The sequence below is a fragment of the Corvus kubaryi genome, unplaced genomic scaffold (assembly GCF_017639235.1).
Source record: "Corvus kubaryi isolate FWS band 111438036 unplaced genomic scaffold, C.kubaryi_AGA036_p1.0 split1-37296, whole genome shotgun sequence".
In the NCBI taxonomy this organism is placed as follows: Eukaryota; Metazoa; Chordata; class Aves; order Passeriformes; family Corvidae; genus Corvus; species Corvus kubaryi.
This window is the reverse complement of record NW_024582075.1, coordinates 15,766,518-15,788,140: the sequence shown is the minus strand read 5'-3', so window position 1 is coordinate 15,788,140 and position 21,623 is coordinate 15,766,518. Positions and strand designations below refer to the sequence as shown.

Genomic DNA, 21,623 nt, shown 5'->3' with positions numbered 1-21,623 from the left:
GGAAAGGAGAGAAGACCATCCAGATTGTCCTGGAAGCCGGCTTTGCCATCAATAAAAACAAAGTCAAGGGACCTGCCCGAGAGATCCAGTTCCTAGCTCTATATATATGTATAAACGTGTGTATTTAAAGTTGAAATGTATTAATTTGGGCATTGAGCAGACGGTATGGAATAAGGGGTGGAATGTCCTGGGGTGATGCTATGAAGCCTCTTTATTCCTTGACCATCCGCTCAATGCCCAGGGATGCTGTGCCTTTACGATGGACCCGGGGCCGGGGCCACAGGCCCGAGTGGGGGCAGTTTAACGGGGGCCCAGCGGCTCGGGGGCTCTGGGGCTTGGCAGGGCTCGGGAGGGAGTGCACCAGGAGCGCTGTGCTGCTCTTTGGGTTTCTTTTGTGTTCCAGCTAGCTGGGAAAGGGTTCCGTTGGTTTTTTTCTTCTCTTTTTTCCCTTCCTTGCCTCACTGCCTCCCCTCCCTCCTCGCTGGTCCGGGGAGCCCGCGGGGTGGCCCCAGTTGGTCCGAGCCCATGTGTCTGTTCCCTCTCCAGGAATTTGTTGTATTTTGAGTTGGTTTAGTTTTTTTTTTTTTTTTTTTTTATCCTGTTCTACTGTTTGCTTTATGTGTTAATAAACAGTTTGGTGTCTTTTTCCCACTTTCACTCCTTGTGACCCATTTGTATCATTGATGGAGGAAAAGGGGAGGAACACTCATTCCGGAGTGTTTCCTCCTGAAGTTTTGTCTCAAAAACTGAGGCAGAAAGACTTCATAGCTTTCATTAGAAAACTGCCCCTGATACTACCAGAATTAAACTGTAAAAGCCAAAAATCCCCACAGAACCACAAAACAGAAAGACTTATGAAGATATTAGCCTCATCTAAAAAAACCAGTACTTCATGGTGTAAGAGCTATGACTGCATGTAGTGTTTGAAAGTGTGGTTTGGATACAGCAAACATTATTACTTAGGCATAAACATTGCCAGGCCTCTGGCTTTCCTGATAGCATGTATTTATTTTATCCAAAAGAAAGCACAGCTAACTTCTACTTTCAGGTACACAAAAAAAATTCAACCTTAAAACGAATACAGAAAAACACAACTATTGGTATGTAACTGAACCCTGTTTTATTTTTCTATCACCTTGTAAAGAAGAAATTGTGAGGAAAATTTAGTGACAGCCATCAAAAAGATGAAAACACAAAGCACTACTGTACATTTTGGGATCATGCTACACCCCAGAACAGGCAAGCAACAGTAACCCTACTCTCCCTGGGAAAATAAAAAAAAACCCCAAACCCCCACAGCAACAAGGTGTCATAAGAGAGAACCTTTGATGTTAGGAGCATGCATTTGTGCAAATGACAAAAAAACACCCTGCAAAACAAAACCAAAAACAAACCCAACGAAAGCACCAAAACAAAAAAACCCCAAACAGTGCTACAAGCCAACAAGCAAGACAAAATATCCCAAAACAAACACACAATGTTTTTCTGCCCAGTCAAAAAGTACTTACATGTTCAGTAGTATCATCATATTCCCACTAATTTACAGTAAAGGAAGTTGAAAGGAAAAACAAAAGAAATAAGGAGATTTGTAGCCCCGGTGGAGATAAAGTTTTCTTCTTAATAGTAAAATAAATATGAAAGATGTCTGAAAAAGTCATGTACAGTTTGAATTATTCATGTAGAATCACATGAAATTTGGTTAATGAAATCAGGCCAGGTATTTTTAATTCCATTTCTGCTTTCCCTAAAATCCAGCTATTTGTCTTCCATTGACAAATAAAAGAAGTAATGAATCCTCTTGTACCACGTAGTACTCTTTTATAACAGTTTTTATTAAAAGTTACCAAGGCAGAATTAAAGGCTACCTGGTTTATTTAATCATATTACCAGTCTATATGCTTCCTAAACTAATTCAATGCATTAAGTCTTGAAACCACACTGATATTTTGCCATCAAGGACTTTATACCTGCAGAAGCCTTGATCACATGTATCACAGAAGTACAATAGGCAGGAAGGAGTGGTGGGAAGAGAAAGGAGCTGACTATCCTGGGTGAAACAATGGCAAGTGGGCAGGTCAAAGCTAAACTTGACAAAAGAAGAAATACAACTTTTTCCTTTATGATAGTTGGACTCTAATAACTCACCTAGCTCCAGTTACTGACCTTCTAGGGTTTAAAATCATTTTAATCCACTACCAGTGAGATGCTGAAAGTAAAAATTTGTGAAAGAAAGAGAACCAAAGCACACTAGCATGTCCTTTTCCATCTCCTCTCCCTTTTCCCTTTCCCTTCCTACTTCCTGATGTACTTTCATCTTTGTCTCCACTGAATTTAAGCAGTAAGAACACCATGTTTTCCAAAATAGGAAAGTAAGTACTGGCAGGTAAAAGTCCTCCAGAAACAGAGACAGTATTTTGCAAATAGGGTCATGAGCAAAATGCAGGTGTAGGAGACCAAAAATGTCTTTGCAAAGCTGAATTTAGAAGTAAGACTGGAAAGGGGAAAAAAAAAGAAAGGCAACCCCCCATTTGTTTATACACATAAAATGCTTATGAAGCAGATTTTACTCTTTGATTTAGATTGATAATTTCTTTTTATTTCCAGTCAATCTAGTCATAAGCTGTGAGCTCACAGTGAAACAGTGAGACATATAACGAATAATAGCTTCCCACAGGATGACTCCTTCAGTGTCAGGAGCTTTGGAAATCTTAAGTTTTACAGAGTTCTGGTATCTCTCAATCAGTAAAATCCTACTTTGAGAAGCTTTTTAAACCCAATGTTTTCATCCTCTCATAATCTCATAATTTATAAAACAGATGGGAAATTTTGCAATATAAATAACCACACACCTATTCAAACTAAGTTGCTCATTTTAATAAAGTTCTTGATATGCATAATGAAAATTGTAATACCTCAGTGGTTTCTACAGTTGCATTAAGAACATTAATTTCTTGTGAAATGTGTCGTGAGGTGCATACAAGCTAACCACAGAAACAGTGTAATAACAGGCTAACACAGGCTTCTGATTATTCTAGGCTCTCCACTGAAACAATGAAATAGGAAATGGGTGGATCAGGCTGTGCACAGTTTACTACACTGACTGTGACCTGGATCAGATCACCCTGATGCTTTAGAACTTCAGAGTATAGGTACAGGGTGAAGTGTCCAGGTTTAAGGGAATCAGAAGAATGACACAGCCTAGCATTTAGGTGCAGACCAATAGAGAAGAGAGGGTCTAGTTTTGGCCCAAGAACCTTTAAATGCAAGTGTTCTGAAAAAAAGTTTTTAAAGTAGAGACAAAAAATTCAAGCTGGTAGACTGATAAATAGAAAGAAAAAAACCCCTTAAACAACAAAGGGTAGTCCTGGATTGCTCTTTGGTAAATGAAGTGTTTTCACTGTGACCTAGAAAAGAACAGAGTGCCCCAATTACCTGTGCATCTGCCAGCATGATGTCCTTTAGCATGGGCTGACCCTTTGGCTCTCCGTTTTCCATCCTCACGTAATGGACCTGGTATCCCCGTATCTGACCGTGCTGCTTATTGGGCACAGGCGAACGCCATGAGACTTTAACAGCAGTAGAGTTGACAGCCTCTACCTCGACTTTGCGAGGAGGACCACTAGGAACTGGAACAACATCATTGGACAGAAGAGAATTACAGGCAACTGTCTCACCCATGTCTTTCGCTTTTTTTTTAAAAAAAGGGCAGACTCACTATGTTGTCTTTGAAGAACACAAACCATTCAGCAAATGAAAATGCTTAACCAATCTGCTCTACCTTTCAGTGAAAAGATCAAAAAACATGACTGATGCAAAAAATGGAAGAAAAAGGAGTATTAGAGAAATAGAAAAACATGTAAAAATGTACAAAAGCCAAGGAAGATGCTTTGAGATTCAAAGCATTGTAGTACAAAGAGATACTTTAATCATTGAAATAATAATATTGTAATAATAACAAAACAAAAAAAGATTTTTAAAAAGTTTCCTTTTTTTTTTGTTTGTCAAGTTCTATGTTTTATTTTGGTTTGGTTTATTCCTCAGGATAAAAAGGAGGCTGATTACAAGGCTGTCTTCTGTCACTTTCAAGAATGGAAGAAAAGAAAATGTGTGGAGCATCAGTTTTCCAAGATCAAAAAACAAAGCTAAAAAAAAAAAAGCCAACCAAAAAAACCACAACCCAAAAAACCCCTCAAATCAAAAAGCACGATATGGAAGAAGAAAGCAGTTAAAAAAAAAAAAAAAAACAAACAAAGAACCAAAAAACCAAGACCGGAAAAAAAGTTTATAGACGTAACTGTTTAGAAATGACAATGACTGTAAAATCAAGGAAAAGGCAGAAAGTGTTTTCCCTAAGAGTTATTTTTTACATTAAAGGAGGAGCAAGAAGGATATGTATGGGCTCAAAGGAGCAGCAGATTCATGTCACTTGCAAAAAAAATATTTTCTGATAAAAAAATACAAAAATACCAAATAGAAAAATGGTGTAGAAAGAACAGTCTTTGACCAAAAAGCTCAAAGGGTGATAATATCTGGTTATATTTGGGAAAAAAAGAGGAGCAGGAAAAATTACTGTTAGCCTATACAAAAGACAGAAGATGACAGAGTCATAGAGGTGCAAACTGATGTAGTGGAGGCAACATACCATCTTCATCTGTCCGAATCAATACTGCTAAGCTCTCTGGGCCAGGTCCAACATCAGTGTGAGCAGTCACAGAGATCCGGTACTCAGTCCATTTTTGCAGCTGTTCCAAAAGGTACTGGGTACTGTCCGAGGAAATTCCCAAAATTTCATGGGGCTTGACATCTTCTCCATCAATCCCAATGTACTTGATGGAGTATGCAGTGATAATGCCATTCTGTTTTTCCACCGGTGGAGGTTTCCAACTTACCAAAATGCTAGTGGAGCTGGGGCTTGTGCAACTAATGTCTTGAGGAGGAGCTGATGGCTCTAATTTCAGTAGTGGGTTAAAGGAGGATTTGAGTGGAAGGATAGAAGTGATTGAAAAAAATGAACAAAAGAAAAAATAAAAATAAATAAAAGAGAACCAAATGAAAATAATAAATAAACAAAAAAAAGTAGAAACTCAAAAAAGCAAAACGTCAGATAATCATATGCACCTTGGCTTATTAACATGAGGAAACTGAAAATGAATAGACCAACTAAATGGTGAAAAAGGATGTAGGGGAAATATATGAAAATGAAGCCTCAAAATAATATTACCTACCTGTAATTAAAATTCTTCTTGAAATAAAACAAAAACGTGACACTTCTATGACTACTGATCTATCTTTATAATCCTTGCAATTAGTGCAAGCTATAATATTTTAAATAACACATGACATGTATTTACTTACAAATTTGGACATATCCCGTTCAAGTGGCTTTACTTTCCTTAAGAAAGAAAATCTCTTCTAACAGAACCCCTAAAAACTTGCAATAATTGCTAGAAATTTCTCCATAGGTTGCCATTTTTTCAGCCTTTCCACTCTCATAAACAAATTACTGTTTTTTTTTAAATGAGTCTGCCTGACACAAGTCAACCATAAATTACATTTAAATTTAAATCATTTGCTGAAACATTTATTGTAGCTAATATACTAGAGCATGCAGTCCATAGAAGATGAAGAAAGTCTTAGTCAAAGATTTACCTACCAGAAAAAAGTGACAGGCTTGTTGATTCTGACTGTAACTTGTACTTACCCTAGATCGGCTGTCAGTTTTATTTTTTTTAACTCCTCTTGGAGACACCTTTGCTAGCAAAGAATTAATCCTACCAAAAATGTCTATTACTTCTATAGAAAAAAAATTTACCCCAAATAATGTGTAAAGAATTCATTTTACAAAGAGAGGTTACAAGCTCAGCACATCAGAATGAGAGTTTCTGAAGAAACTCATTTGTTTCATGTCCTGCCACCATCACCAATCTTCCAGAGCAGAAATGCTCATCTTTACTCATTTGTTTTCAAAGGAGTATGTTAGCATATTTACCTTTTCCAAGCTTCAGAGCATTTAAGCATGTATGTCATTCCACTTCTTTCAGTGAGGCAAATCAAGTACTGAAATTTAGGTATGTGTTTATGTGTTTAAATGCACTTTGACTTAGCAAAATCTGTCCTTACTAGCAGATCATTTAGAGCACCAAAAAAAGGAGCTGTAATTCAAACTCACTAGCAGAAGGAGGGGATGTGAACTCCTTTCGTGTTTCTGCCTCCTGTCTTGTAAGAAAAACGTAAATTTTGTGTGCAAGACCTTTATCCCCCTTTATATCCCCCTCTCCACCTTTTCTTCCCAGTTCTTAAGGGAAAAAAGAAACAAACGGATACTTATACATACTTATAATAGTCACATCAAACAAAATTAAAACAACAGAGAAGGTCTAGGACCCTGCTGTGACCTACTGCATTTACACACGTATCTTTCAGTTCCCTACAGTTCTTTCTACCGGGACCAATGGCTTTTTACTCCGTGTGGTACACTGCTCTTCCAAAGGGAAGACAGGAGGGAATTTACTAGTATTTCGATGAACTAGAGGAAGTGGATGGGAGAACACATGAGAATTATCATATTCGAAGTTGTTTTTATAGACTAATTCAGTAATCAAGTACTCAAAACAAATGGATCCCCTTCTACCATTAACTTGCGCAGAAAGTAAAATACATGTAAAATGTCCCTTAAGGGTCTTAAAAATTGAAATAAATCCCTGCAGCATCTTTCTCTGTTACCAAGATGAAAGGCAGTAGCACATTCTGGTGATTATCACTAACAAAATCACAGAAGTTTATTATTTTAATCCATTGCACTCTGAAAATGCAAAATATTGCACTTATGTAACTAAGGGTAATTTGAAGGCTACTTTAACCAGTTTATTAAGGCATACATGTTTTTCTTAATTTCACATTTTTTGCCAAAAAAAATCAACTGGACTTTGCTACTATGTGAAGACACAAGGCTGAGAAAAACATAACATAGTCTCCAAGAAGAAATGGCATTATGCTTACATATGGAAAATGCAGCCTTGGCCCCTAGATGTTTGCTTTGTATGCAGTCTAAGCAATCTTCACCCAATATCAGATAATCAGCATTCTAAATAGTCGAAATGGCTCCCAGAATAAATAAATACCTATTTCTTAATCAAATTATTCATTCTGAATTACTAAACTGAAAAGTTGCCTTGCCACTATGTGTTATAGAAGTGTTTTTATGCTTATTCCAAGTGCCTTAGAAATGCTTCAGAAACATATTTAGCTTTGCTTAAAGGTGAGCAGCACTTTGCCTCCAGTCACACTAATTGATATTAATATATAACACTAACAAGGAAGGACTGTGTAATCACATGTCATGAATGCAAATTAAAAAGACTCATGTCAACCGAGAAACTGAATTTTCTGTTTTGAAAAATCTTACTTTAAGAACAGGCAATTTAATTTAAAACACATACAAATAGAACTGTACTAAGTTTTAAAATGACACATTGTAATGCAAACTGTCAGGAAAGCATAACTTATGAGGCAAGAATAATGCTTCTGGACATCATTGCTGAATAGCTGATTGTTTTAGTTAAGTCTTAATTTAAATGTTTTAAGGTGTATATGTCAGTCCCCGACAATTTTTTACATCTCATTTGCTGGCAAATATGATGAGTTTCATGATACTGTTTCCATAAGTGTCCAGTGAGAAAACTGTTCTTCTCCAGGTGGAAAATGATTGAACATCATAAAAAGCCCAGATTAAGAAAATTGAACAAAATCAGAATGATGAGATACTACAGAAGAGTTGTTAAGAAATATCTGGTATAGTCTGAAATATTCAACCTGATTCACTCTACAAATTTTTGCACTTCAGGGAGATGCTGCAGAAACAACCTAGGAAGTGTGCAGACTGGGGAGGTGGAATTTTATTGGTTAAGGACTGTTATTAATGTACACCTATTGCACGATACAACATTTTAGCTTATTATAAGATAAAATTTTATTATGCCAACATTATATTGCCTCCGTAGACCCTGATTTACATAGGTTGTTTTTTGAAGCTATTTAAAAACCCCTCATATATTAAGCTGATCACAATACACCTCACATTTTAAGCATTCTTTTGCTGTATCAAGCAACATGAATACTGTATTTTGCTTTTTTCTCTGTTGCTGCCTCCCTGAGCTACTCCGCTAATCTCCTTAAGAAACACAGGCAAAGGAAATAAGTATTTCAAGGAAAGACACCTACTTGACTGCATTGTTCTTGCAGAGATTTCTGCTGTTGAAGCACCCAGGCCTTGAGGAGACCGTGCAGCTAGGCGGAACAAGTACAGGCTGTTTGGCCTCAAGCCTTGCAGGCGATACGATGTGGTAGGTTCAGTGGAAACCCGTTGCTATAGGCAGATAATAAGAGAGTGTCTTGATTAGTATTCAGAGACCCTGAATCCCATATATTGCCTATAGAAGAAATGATTTTATACTCGGTTAAAACCATAGAAAAAAACTTCAGTTCAAGAAAATAAAGCACAACAAAACCAAACTAAACAAAACGAAAACCAGAATACATTACTTTTGACAAACACACATAAAGAAACTGTTTTTTAAAGTCAACAATTTAATGGGTAAAACTCAGACCCACAAACACAGCTTGACTGAGGAACAAATAGCTATATACAGAGTATGAAAGTGTTTTAAGACAATACCACATAAGCAAAGCTTCACCTGTAGCTATCTTTTACAACAGTGATTTTATAGTGTAAGTAATCTTGGGTTTAATCTTCTAGTTAAATTTGTGTTCAAATTATTAAAACCAAATTCTTCCAGGGTAGCTTATTAAGCAGCGTCCTGCATCCTATTTGGAAGTGAAATACGGATGTGGCCCCCTTCCACAAAATAAGCTTTTGAATTCACAGTGTATGTGTGAAGCTGCCATAAACATAAGCTCAGTTGTAGTATCAGCAATGACTTGAAGATGCAGGAGAAACCAATGAGGCTGACACTTTCCTGTTGCCATCTGAGACTCCTGGCTTCTTTCTTTTCCCTGTGACACCTGGTAGTACCACATATTCCCTACCAGAGGAGCAGTTTATTCTAAAGTTATGCTACAAACACAATAGAGGCCCACAAACTGAAAATTCTTTATGAAGTAATGGTAGAGGAAAAGTCTGTTGCAGGTTTTAGTCTTTAGAAAGAACCTCCTGTTTTCTTCTCAATTATTATTGAAAGATTGAAAATCTCAGGAATTCTTACACAATGGCACAGAGAAAAAACGTTATTTAAGGCTGAAAATAGATTTCAAAGTTCAAGTGCAAGTTCAAAAAACGGCTTAATGGGTCCATAAAATGCCCCCAAACATTTTTGCTCCCAAGTCTTTACAGAGGAACAGGCTCAGAGAGACATAATCAATGTCTGAAACTGGATGGAATTTCTGTGAAGGATTCATTGCCATCTACAGCAAAATTCCACTGGCTGGTAACCACTGACAGCATTTTCTGCTGTTTACAGACTTTCAGTCTGTCACTAGGCTAACTGCTAGGCTTAATAAACCTAAATATCAAGGCATTTCTACTAAAGCAAGTTACTAACCATGAAATTTAAACCATTGCTTCATTTTATGTCCAACTTACTAAAGATCATTAAAAAGATGTGCAATCTTGCCACTTACTTCCTCCCCATGCTCCCCGTCTTTGTAAACCAGTTCATAGCTGGAAATGGTATCAGAGCGTGGAGGTGTCCAGGAAAGCAATATGCTTGTTTCAGACTCAGGTTCTGCTTTGAAGTTCAGTGGTTGACCAGGCACTAAAGAAAAAGTTGATCAGTTTGAGTTTTGAGTTTTATTTGGATACTTCAATATTTTCAAAACTTTTAATATGTTATCTGAATATGGCATGCAAGATTACCTGTATCTTACTGAACTTAAATTGATTCACAGTACTATGGAATAAATTTATCTGAGCACAGAAAAAGAATAATGATACACTAAATTCATGTTAAAAATTATGAAGGACTTCAAATAAATGTTTTTGCAGTGTAAATAATGCAAACAGAACTGAAATGCAATTGGAGAGATGCCTGGTGATGAATACCAGCAATCTAATAACCTATGTGTGAAATGGCAAATATATACATTCTATGTATCTGTGTGTGTATGAGGAAAAGCTAATAGAACATATAATTAGCTGAAATAGCCTAGAATAAAGTGTTAAAATTATCACATGCATTTCCAGGTAGGAAATTTTTTTGCTCAGCTCATAAATAAAAGATGGTAAACACATCCTGGTCTTTAAGAAGACACCCACATAAAATAGCCAGCTTGTGTAACCTGAGGAAGTTATAACCTAGTGAAGAGATATTCAGTCAATTTCTCATTAAGTGATATATTTCCAGCCTTTAATGACTGGTATTTTTAAGACTATAGTTGAATTTCTAGTGACAACACTTTCTAATTGCAAGAAGCAAAATGCAATTTTGACTGCACTAGTCAAGAAGATTCCATCTTGTGTGGCAGTCACAGAAATTATCCACACTAAATGTTATCCTCATTTACTTCTTCAAATGTAATGCAAATAATAAAGTTGACTGGGAAAAGACAGCAATACTTAACTATATCATTGGACTGTGTACAATGGTTTTGGCACCCAAGTTCTAAAACATTACTTTCAGTTAATAGTGCAGTTGATAAGGCATGAAACAGTTTTCCACAGCATTTCTAGCTGTTCAAGAGTAAAATGTGATATGCTCTCATTTTTTCAGGGGAAAAATAAAAAGCATGTACTTCTTAGCACATACTGAGAACAGGTGTGAGAAGTAGGATATGACAATAATGATGGTTTCACAAACATTTATCAGGGAAGAATTCTATTACAACATTACAAGTATGTTTCTTTAGTACAGTAAAAGACCTAAAAACTCCAGAGAGCAAACTGTTAAAATAATTTGGTATTTTGACTTTTATCTTCCCCAGAATTCTACAGAATATCAATTTGAGTAGAACACTGCCCTCGTGTATCCTGGTACAGATTTGGTATCTAATTTTCAACAGACAGAACCTTTCTACATGAGATGCATATTCAAGCTCCTGGAGGTCTCTACCATTGCTTTCCATTCCCTTTTTTTTTTTTTTTTTTTTTGAATGAATGAGAGTAACAGGAGACCAATTATTTTACAGGAATAAAAAGGGATAGGACTAATTAGATGTCTTTCTAAAAGGTGTCTGATCTTTTGAGACCACTGCCTGGGTTCTGCAAAGTGCAAAGGAGAAATGATCCCAAAGCATGGAGAGCCATTACAGGAAACATCAATGAAGTATTTTTGACAGATTCTAATTTTGCAAGGAGAGGCTTCAGTGCTGGGAAGGGTTCAGCTGGGAGAAGGCGTGGCTCTCAACAGCGCTCCCAGCAGTGACAGAAGGGATGTAAGAGATGCAGCCAGGCTCTTCACAGAGTGTGGCAGAGGAGAGGCAACAGCACAAGCTGAAACATGAGAGGCTCAGGACAACCCAGAAATGCAGCCAGGGCCCAGGGAGGTTGGACCATACCAGCCCTGGGGGGTTTTACACCTCAAACAGTGAAGCCCTAAGAAGCTCAGTCTGACCCCAGAGCTGAGCCTGCTCTGGGCAGTGGCTGTGGCTGGACACCTCCCCAGATAATCATCCTGCCAGCCTGAATTGTCCTGTGAGGCTATCATCAGTACTTAATGTATGGATACATGAATTGTAGAACACAGCCAGGCAGTAATAGAAAAGGATCAGTCAAGTGACTCATATGAACGCTGGTACCATCTGTTATGATAAATATGGCAGCAGATGGAGAACTAAGAGTATTTCCTGTCTCTCCGCATGTTTTAAGACCCTCATTCTCCAAGCATTCCTTTTAAGAAAACCCAAACCCTTTGTCATCTTATGTCTGCAATTCTCAATCATTTTCTAAGACAAGTTGATGGCTAATTGGACTTTTCTAAATGCTGTTTGTCAAAATAATATCTTGCTTCAAAATCTAGTCTCCCCTCACATTTTTTTAACCACAGTTAGCCAACTCTGGTGCTGAAAACACTCCCAGAAGAAAAATGTGACAGGGAAATCTGCATCACCCCAAACAGACATAAGAAGATGAAGAAGAAAGAAAACAAAACCAAAATAACAGAAACTAAAGACACTTTATTGCTTATAAACTCGAGTATGGAACTCAGTACTTAAGCCAAAGGAAAGTACCAGTTAAAGAAGTGGAACAATTAACTTATAAACTGTTTAGGATTTATGCCTAGAATGCACAACATCTGTTCAAAAAAATCTTCAGTGGCACGTGGGAGCTAAGCCAAGCTGAAGCTGACAGAAGCTACTGGTCTTCAGAGAGAGAAAAAACCCTAGAGAAACTGCATAGTGTATGCAAGTGGACTTTATACTCTTACTGCAGTGTTTTTAATCTCACATGTCAAATCTAACACCATGTTAGTGCTGTAAATGGGGAGCTCACTAAATGGGATGGTTTTGCATGAGCATTCTCTCAATACTGTCTTTTCTGCTTTGAGGGCAATATGCTCTACAAAAGTACATTAAAACCGCTATCTTCCGTGTTCTGTGTTTAGTGTATCTCCTCTAGTACACACAACGAAAGACTACAAAGCAATAACAAAACAAAGAACAAAGTCCACAGCTATTTTTTCCAAAACTTCACATCAAATTCTATATTTTCACTTTCCTAGTGCTCCATGTTTATTGCTGGATAACCAGGGACAAACACAGACTGCTGGACTTTGTCTTGCCTATGTGGCTCTATCTCCATCCCTGATTAAAGTGCTGGAACAGAATCACAAAATAGGACCTCAGAAGGGCACTTTAGTTCCCTGCACAGCTCCTCAGCTGGCTGAGGTAACCAGAAAATTACTCCAGGACCATGCTGGGTTTGCAAGTGATAACGAAAAAAGAGGAGAGTCTCCAGGATAGAAAGTGCCCCACAACATTGCTAGGGTGAAATCCGTACCTTGAGTAAAACTCAGTGAGTCCAATAAGAAATCAGCTTTGCAAAGGACAATAGATTCACCAAGAGAATTTACAATCAGTAGGGAACAAGGGACCAAGAGTTTATACTTCTGATTTCTCTGAAAGAAACATGAAACACTATGGAGGAGCTCTTACAACTGAAGAGCTACTGTGCTCCAGAGTTACAATACATGTATTTTTTGAAATAACAAGTCCTAATAGAATATAATTAAAAAGTAAAATGGCTAACATACAAAATAAAATAGGTAATATGTGCATTATGCTCTCTCCCTGTCTCTCTGCTACAACTGAAATAACCTCTTCAAATGTCTGAAGATAGTTGAGGCTTGCAGCTTTACAGTACCAAACAAAGAACCACAGTATTCAAAATAATTAACTACTATACATTTTAGATTTAAAAAACGCATAGCATATTATGTGAAAAGTAATCAGAAATCCATAAATTGCTTTCTTCAAATAATATCCCAAACTGACATAGTGGGAGCCCAGAGAACAAAATAATCATGTTGGTCAGTCTTAAAGATCGAGTCCACCTAGTCTTGTCTGAATGACTAGAGAATGCAGTGAAGAGATAAATTACCACTGTGTGAAGGTAAGATCCTCAGAATTGAACTCATCACTCATTAGCATTTAAATGAAGTAAAATAGAGACTAGGACACTTAACAAAAGTTACCTGGGCATTGAGAGTAGGGGAGTTATTCAAAAGCTGAAATAGTCCTTCCTACCTGACCAGAAATATCCCTTGCAGGAAATTTTAAAATTTAAGTCAGTTAAAAAGCTATCCTGTACTCCACCTCAGCATCAGTACATTTAAGTATCTCAAAGGTGGGTGCCACAAGGATGGTGTTAGACTCTTTTCAATGGTGCCCAGAGACTGGATGAATAGCAGGGGCCATACACTAAATCACAAGAATTTGAACTCAACCTGAGGAAGAACTTCTTTATATTGAGGGTGGCAGAACACTGGAACAGGCTGCCCAGGGAGTTTGTGGAGCTTCCCTCTCTGGAAACATTCAAAACCCACCTGGACATGTTCCTTTGTGACCTGCTCTGGGTGACCCTGCCTTGGCAGAGGAGTTGGACTGGATGATCTCCAGAGGTACCTTTCAACCCTAAGTATTCTGTGATTCTTCCACCAGCTTTCTTGCTTTGAGCTGACTTTCTAGCTACATGCTCTCAACTCGTCTCATGTGGAAGTCCATTTCACTAAAAGCTTCACAAAGACACTAGGCTAGGACTGTGGAGTTTCAGAGACATCAGGTTTCCCCATTCACGTGTTCACGAAAAAAGTTTAAATGTCACATAAAGTAGCTACCTTGCTACAACACAGAACAGTACTCTCTTGCTACCAACTCTATCTCTGAGCTGCTAATTTTTTTTTACCATAAGAACTCCAGAAACATTAATTTTGTTTAATCTAAGGCTCCATTTATATGCCCTGTGAGTCAGATACTTAACCTTCTCATTACTGTCCTTTTTTCTAGGTTCAAAATATTAGCCTTTTGTAACTGTAGTAAACCTCAGTTTTCAAATCATGGAGAATCCTTCATTTAAAACTAACAATGTGTCTTGTATTTTAAGATTTTTCTAAAGAAGCATATGCTTACAGGTGCACATTCACTTCCCTGAATATTTATTCATTTTTTTCTCTCTCTCTTTCGCCAATAATCCATTATCCAATAGACCTTGTGTATCTGTCTGCTGTCTTCCTACCTAAGCTCAGAACAACAAAAAAAAAAAGGCAAGTATCACACTAAAACTTATATCAATATTTCTTTATTCTAAAATTTGGTAGGTCAATTAACCTACGTAACAGACCAGTTCTGACTCCATCCTCAACAGAATCTATGAATCTATTCCTTTGGCCCAAAAATGCAGAATAAGGACTTTCTTAAATTTTGGAATTGATCTCCTTTTATTCAAAAGGCTCAGCTCCACAGCTCTTTTCTGATTATAGAATTTGTTAAAATGGTGTGTTTTTATCATTAAGAAAGCACTGCTGAAAACAACTGCAATATTTTAATTAAAAATCTAAGTTTCACCACCAGCAGAGTTACATCTGACCTGCAAAGTATGAAGCCAGTCATACACCCATTTCAAATGAACAATTCTGCTATACTGAGAAAATAAAAATTCTTCTGAACAGTTTTTTTAAGAACAAATTATTCATTTTTATAATCTCTCTCCAAAGATCAGAATACTCTTAAGGTAAGAAAGCTTTGAAGCATCTAAACAGAACTTGTAAGTCACAGATGTCAGCAAGATTTTGTTTTATATATGCTGCAATATCCCCAGAGTTAGGGTTAAGCTATACATATACATATTGGCAGGCTTATTTGTTAAAAAAAAAAATCATCAACCAAATGTAATCAGCATCCCATTCCTATTTTAACTCTTGTAAAATGTTTCCATTAAATTCATTTTTCCTGTTCCTAAATGGCACTTTATATTAGTTTTAGTATTTGGAATGTGTTTAATTTTAAGAGAGTTAAACTAAAACAATCATATTCAGATTTAAATTAAAGCAAATCTGGAAGAGAAGGGCAAGGAGGGCATTTTTTTCTGTGATGTTCACTGAAGAGAAACTACTGGAGAGAAAGATGGGGAAATCCTAGTTTTTAACCATACCCTGAAATAGACAACTTCACTAGACTTTCTTAGTTTTTCTCTCTTTAGTGACTGAAAACATTTGTATTCCAAGTGAAAGTATCAGTGCCTAAATATACCTCCTGTATGCCCCATTCTTTGTTTTCCTTCAATTTTTTTTAACATAGTCACAATTAAACATCGTCAAGTCAACTCCATTATGAATTTGAAATCACATATCAAGAAACCCTCCAGCACTATTAATTTCGTTGTAATTTCTTCAGATTGCAACAGTAATCGGAAACAGATGGGCACGCTTACTTCTCTGAAGTGACCTCAGAAAGTAATGTAACTTGGGCCAGTTCAGCTGAGCCTCAGTGTTCATTATTTCGATTCCTTCATCCTTCACTGGGGAAGCCACTGTCAGACACTTGCTAATCTAGGAGGTTTACAGTTGTGAGTAAAACACAGATAAGGAGCTCACTAAACCTTCTGCTTGAAAAGCTTTATGCATATGGATTCAATCAGAAGTCAGATGCCAATATAAAAACTGGTTCTCTTTCTGAAAAAGGTTCCAAATGCCAAAATTAAACTATAGTGTATATATTTACATTTGCATGTGCATACAGACACATTTTAATCTACCACTGTAAGATCTAAAAATTTTGTAACTTCTTGGCTGAGATACTGCAAAAGGTTAACACCTAGATCTTTGTGCAACACAACACCTAGAAAGATTCAAGAACACATCAATTTCTGTCTTTATTAATTGCATATTTGGAAAATGCAAAAGTAAAAACTGGATGAAATGTAACTGTCTACAGTTACACTTTAGAGATCTGTTTTTTAAGAATTTGAGGGATGCTAAATTCTGTAACAGGAAACTTTCCTGTACTAAAAATTCAAGTACTATTATGTATTTCTAGGAAATCACTGGCCTACCGTAATACTTCATACAGCTTTCTCTAAACTGCTAGACAAGAGGAGCTTTTATTTCTTATTGCTACAATAAAACACCTTGTGCAGTGTAACTCCACTGGAGCTTCTCACTTCAGACTTTGTAAAAAGTTTTCTGCCAATTTTTTTACTGTGCTTGCTTGTCCTTTGCTAATAAAACTAATTCATGGACCTAAAACTTCTTGAACAAAACAACCTAAGTGCACACATAAACCAAGATAATAGTGACCTTGTGGTATGCATTTTGTAGGGGCAGGTTGGATTTGACTTATAAATCTAAAGTATACAAACATGCTTGCTTGAACCTACGCAAAGGTTTGTTGCATTTAATGCTCTCAGGTTTTATGTGTTCTCAGAGTCTTACCAACTAGTTGAATACACATGCAGTACACATACACTTTAAATTTCCAAAAGCAGTATTCACTAGAGTGATACAGCATAAGGGAACTACACGCCACATAAACGAACCCACCAAAACCCACAAGTAACACCTCAAAAAAAAGCTATGAACAACTACTGACAAAGATGTTTAGTGCACGTAGCACTGCCAAAGAAAAGCCATAAGATTTGGTCACCTCCAGGATAAAGGTCTCCCTGAGACTTCAGTTAAACTGCAGATAAATTTCTTGACACTGATGAAAAAGAAAGCATGAAGGGGTAATTTCCACTCTGCAAAGATAACTTGCACTGTGGAATTGAGAAAAGGTTATCTGCAAAAACTACCTGAATAAACTGGCTATCCTTGAGGGGAAGCTTTTTTTGCAACTCAAAGTCTCTCCCTGCAAAAGTCTGCATGTGTTCAATCTTTTTTCCCACAAATTTTGCTCATGGCTAGCTTACCTCCTGTTTGAGTGATGACTTGAATGTCACTAGAAAGTGGCCCATCCCCAACAGAAGTAAAAGCAAGAACCTTCACAGAGTATGTTTTCTGGGGTACAAGATTCCCAATAGTGGTAATATGGCTGTCAGCCACATTGTGCTTCATCCAACTGTTGACATGTTGAGCGGGGTCCATGGTGTAATAAACTCTGTAACCTTGTATTTGCCCATTAGGTTCCTCGGGTTCTTCCCACTGTACCAGAATGGTGGTGGAGCTCAGCATACGGGCCTGTACATTGCGTGGTGCACTTGAAGGTGCTTGCTCTGAAGTTCTTGTTGACACAGGCTCGCTGGGTGGGCCTCGCCCAATGTTATTTACAGCAACTACCCGAAATTCATACTCTGAATATGGGCTTAGGCCGGCCACGCTGTAACGTGTTGTGGCCACCCCATCAATTTCTTTATATGGCTCCTCGGAGTTTTTGGGTTTGTGTTGGATTATGTAGTAAGAAACCGGTTCAGGGTTTCCAGAATCCCAAGTCAACGTTATGCTAGTTGCTGTGCTTTCTGTCACCACAGGTGTTCCAGGAGGCTTGGGTAAGGCTAAACACAAATAAAAAAAAATACAATTAGCTCTGTGTAACAGCAGACACTCTTATTCTTATTAGAATATGAAGCTTACAAAGAATAACTAACAGCAAAACAAAAGCAAAACAGGAAGATGAAATGGAAAGAAGGTATGATCTGTTCAGAGCAAGCTTTTGTCAATTATGACTTCCTCCAAAATCTATTGGAGAATCTTCAAGTTCTGTTCAATACAGTTCATTTGTCATGAATTAATGATACTGGCTTCTGTAATAAATCCATAACCATATGCAGAAAAGGAATTTTATAGAAAGACAATTCACAACTACAGTTGAATTTTCAGATATTTTTTGAACCTCTTGTTTCCCATTACTCAGTGAATATGACACTTGGATGCCTAGCAATTCTAAAAATCAAATGACTGGTTCTTAAAGGCTCCTGCTGTTGATAAATAAACACAAACATTACAAGATCATTTCTTTAACTGAAATGAAGGCTGGGAGCTAGACACAGGAGAATAATGGAACATTATGACTAACTTATTTTAATAAATATTACTTATTCAATTAATGATTACGACTGCTTTCTAAACCTGTACTTTGTCTTATGCCAGTGACTGGTTGGAATATTTACCCTCTTGATTTAAGAGGGCAAATGGCATTTAGACCTTTCAGTGCAATATACTTGCTTGGAATGAATGAAATAAAAGACAGAACTGTGTCCAAATAAATGTACTTGAGATATACCTTTGACAGTTATCTGCGCTATTGCTTCTATAACACCAAGGGTAGACATAGCAACGCAAGTATAGTTTGCAGACTGTCTGACATCATTAAGCTCAAGGACGTTTCTCCCTATTGGCATATCATCCTCAGGTGTCAAATCTTCTGCTCCTAGCATCCATTTCACATATGGCATTGGTGACCCCACCGCAACACAGGTGATATTTACACTCCCGCCAGGCATGATCTCATGATTTGTGGGGGGGATAGAGAACCTCGGTGGGACCCGTCGAACTGGAACAAAACACAAAGAAAAGGTAATAACATATACAAAAAAGGAAACTGAGTCTTGCATAAGGACAGCATGCAGTGTACAGACACAATTTACTATTTACTATTTTAGTGTTTATTCTGGTCTGCCAGAAAATATATATAAGAGAAATAAGAGACTAAACAAGAATTTTGTCTGCACACAATGTGAATTATTCTATATTTATTTGAGGATATTATTAGGCACATTCATACAAAGGCTGATTCAGACCTACTAGGGCCCCACATGTAACTAACTACATACTAACAATACACAAACACCATGCAAAAGATATACACGCACACGTGCACGCACACACACAGGCGCACATATATATATGCATTTTTTTATGCCCATACATATATATATATATGCACAGAAGAAAACTGGAAGGTCAACAGCATGCTTGAGTTGATCACCAACTTCAATGCTGTGTGCTTCCAGTTGATGTGAATAAATGTGCTAGGCCACATTGTCACATCACAGTCCTGGAACACACTGCCTAGAGTAAATTGAAAGTGCAATTTCACTTGCTTTCAGACTCAAAGTAGATGCAGCCTCAAGACCTCACACTAACACTGAAACAAACATAGAAAAATATTTAATTGCACACAGATACAAATATATATATACACATATGTATACACATATACAAATATATATAAATATACATATACATATATATATATATATGGAGAGAGACAGACAGAGAGAGGGAGAGACAGAGTCACAGAAAGAAACTAGGCAAAGCCAGTACAAAGTACTGGATCTGATCATGCAAGCAAGCAAATGACAGAAACAGGAGAGAATCATGCTTAGGGAAATGTCTGAGTAAAAACTGCAGAGAGAAAACACAAAAAGAAAACATTGGGTGAGGAAATGAAACTTGAAAGCAATGGGAATAGGATAGGCTGACAGATACAGGAGTTTCAGAGGAGCATAGAGTTTGAGGGAGAAGGAACTTAGATTAAATTTAGGTGGTTAAAAAGCAATTGCTAGGAAGGGCCACTGGGGAAATAGCAGAATATTTAACATTCAGGATTCCACTATGCTCACAGTTAAGGGAAAACAAAATAAGGATTAATAATATTAGACATTTCTGTATTGATAGCAAGGGGTGGCAACCTTAAACACACAGCAGTACATTCCACTAACAGAGTAGTTAATATTTAAGCAAACACAACACCGAGAAAATTACCAGGCAATAACAGATCAGTGTTCCTGCTTCAAATATTCTCAGTGGTGTGCACATGTGTGTAGGAGGTGGAAGCGATAGAGGTAGCTGAGAGAGGTAGGTTTGTATTTAGGCCTTTCACTGGATGGTGTACTCGAAACTGTATTTATTTGGCCTTAATAGAGGCTAATCATTAAACACAGTTTTAATTCAGCAAAAAATTAGAAGTAAAATAAGACTATGAGTGAGTTTAAAAACAACAAAAAAAATCAGGAAACTATATTAATCTGAAACCTTTCCACTGGGTTTGATTAAATTTCCATGATCTTCTATGGATTCAGGAGGGACTTAACTGCAATGGCCTCATGAGTGAATGACAGGCAGAAGGGGAACAAGCAGAGGGCAAAACAATCCATAAACGGCCAGTTCACAGAGGCCACACAAAGCAAACAGCAAGCAATGAGCAACTTCTTGTGTTGAACAAAATCCTTATAGACAAAGGAGAGTTTAGTCTTCATGCGTGGGCTATTTAGAAAAGCAACTACTGAAACCATTCCTTGAAAAGCAGGCATCAGTATAAACAAGAAATTAAAAGGGAAGAAAAAGCAGGAACACTGACCAAGTTTAGTAGACGTTAGTATTAAAAGTTAAAGAGATAGCCATGCATCCAGGTTCATTCTCTCTTATCATGCACAACAGTTAGATACCAGCACTCATCAAAAGCCATGACCAGGGCATTCTCTGCTTAAACATAACATTAACTTAAAAAATGCCACAATGTAGCTACATTCATTTCATTTGTATTCTTTTTTATTGGTTTAATTAATAGTTTTGTAAGGTGGGTAAAAAGTAAAAAACACACCAACCTTCTCGCAGCTCTGAGGGATGTAGGGGGTTTGATGCAGAACACAATGAAATGAGGAAAGGAGAAAAACAAGGGAAACACAGAGAGAGTAAAAAGGCCGTATCAAGGCTTTCAACTGCTACTTGAACATCTCTACTTGCTCTAATTAAACCTTCCTACCTCATCTTGAAAAGTTAGCATTTTCCACAGCTACAACGGAAACAATAGCTAGCATAATTTTGAAATTTTCCTTTGGATATAAAGGTATACATGCCTCATGCAGTACAGGAAAGTCAGTATGTTGGAGGAGAAGAGAAAGAAAATAAAAGATCAAATAACTTTCTATGGATGTCATAACTATGAAAGGTTTTCCTTTCTTTTCTTTTTTAATTAGACAAAAGAGTAACACCATATGAAAACATACCAGGTTGATAGAAAAATCAGCTCTAAAAAAATTTCAAAATCAAGCTAGGCATTTTTTGTAAGGTCATCCATCCTACAGTAAGATTTACAGCTGTTTATGTTTTCATTCCTGTTTCCCCCACCCATCCCCTTCTACTGTAGACACACACACACACATATATATACACACATATGTATGTATGTATGTAATAGGCTTCATTATACAGAAATCTACATCAATCAGACATAGGAAA

At 37.1% G+C, this 21,623-nt stretch overlaps 1 protein-coding gene across 50 annotated transcripts in view; it reads right to left on the bottom strand.

The window, feature by feature from the left end:
• Positions 1-21,623, bottom strand: part of PTPRD (protein tyrosine phosphatase receptor type D) — a 1,187,501-nt gene that overhangs the window by 116,250 nt on the left and 1,049,628 nt on the right. For 21 of the 50 annotated variants that reach the window (XM_042012906.1, XM_042012907.1, XM_042012909.1 and 18 more), the window contains 8 exons: positions 20,990-21,001; positions 18,664-18,933; positions 17,354-17,935; positions 9,637-9,770; positions 8,221-8,365; positions 4,643-4,948; positions 3,433-3,626; positions 1,509-1,535 (listed from right to left, as the gene is read on the bottom strand). In XM_042012906.1, coding sequence (XP_041868840.1) covers positions 1,509-1,535; positions 3,433-3,626; positions 4,643-4,948; positions 8,221-8,365; positions 9,637-9,770; positions 17,354-17,935; positions 18,664-18,933; positions 20,990-21,001 — 1,670 coding nt within the window. The remainder of the gene's footprint in view (positions 1-1,508; positions 1,536-3,432; positions 3,627-4,642; positions 4,949-8,220; positions 8,366-9,636; positions 9,771-17,353; positions 17,936-18,663; positions 18,934-20,989; positions 21,002-21,623) is intronic. The other 29 variants (XM_042012929.1, XM_042012925.1, XM_042012931.1 and 26 more) reach the window with 8 other exon arrangements.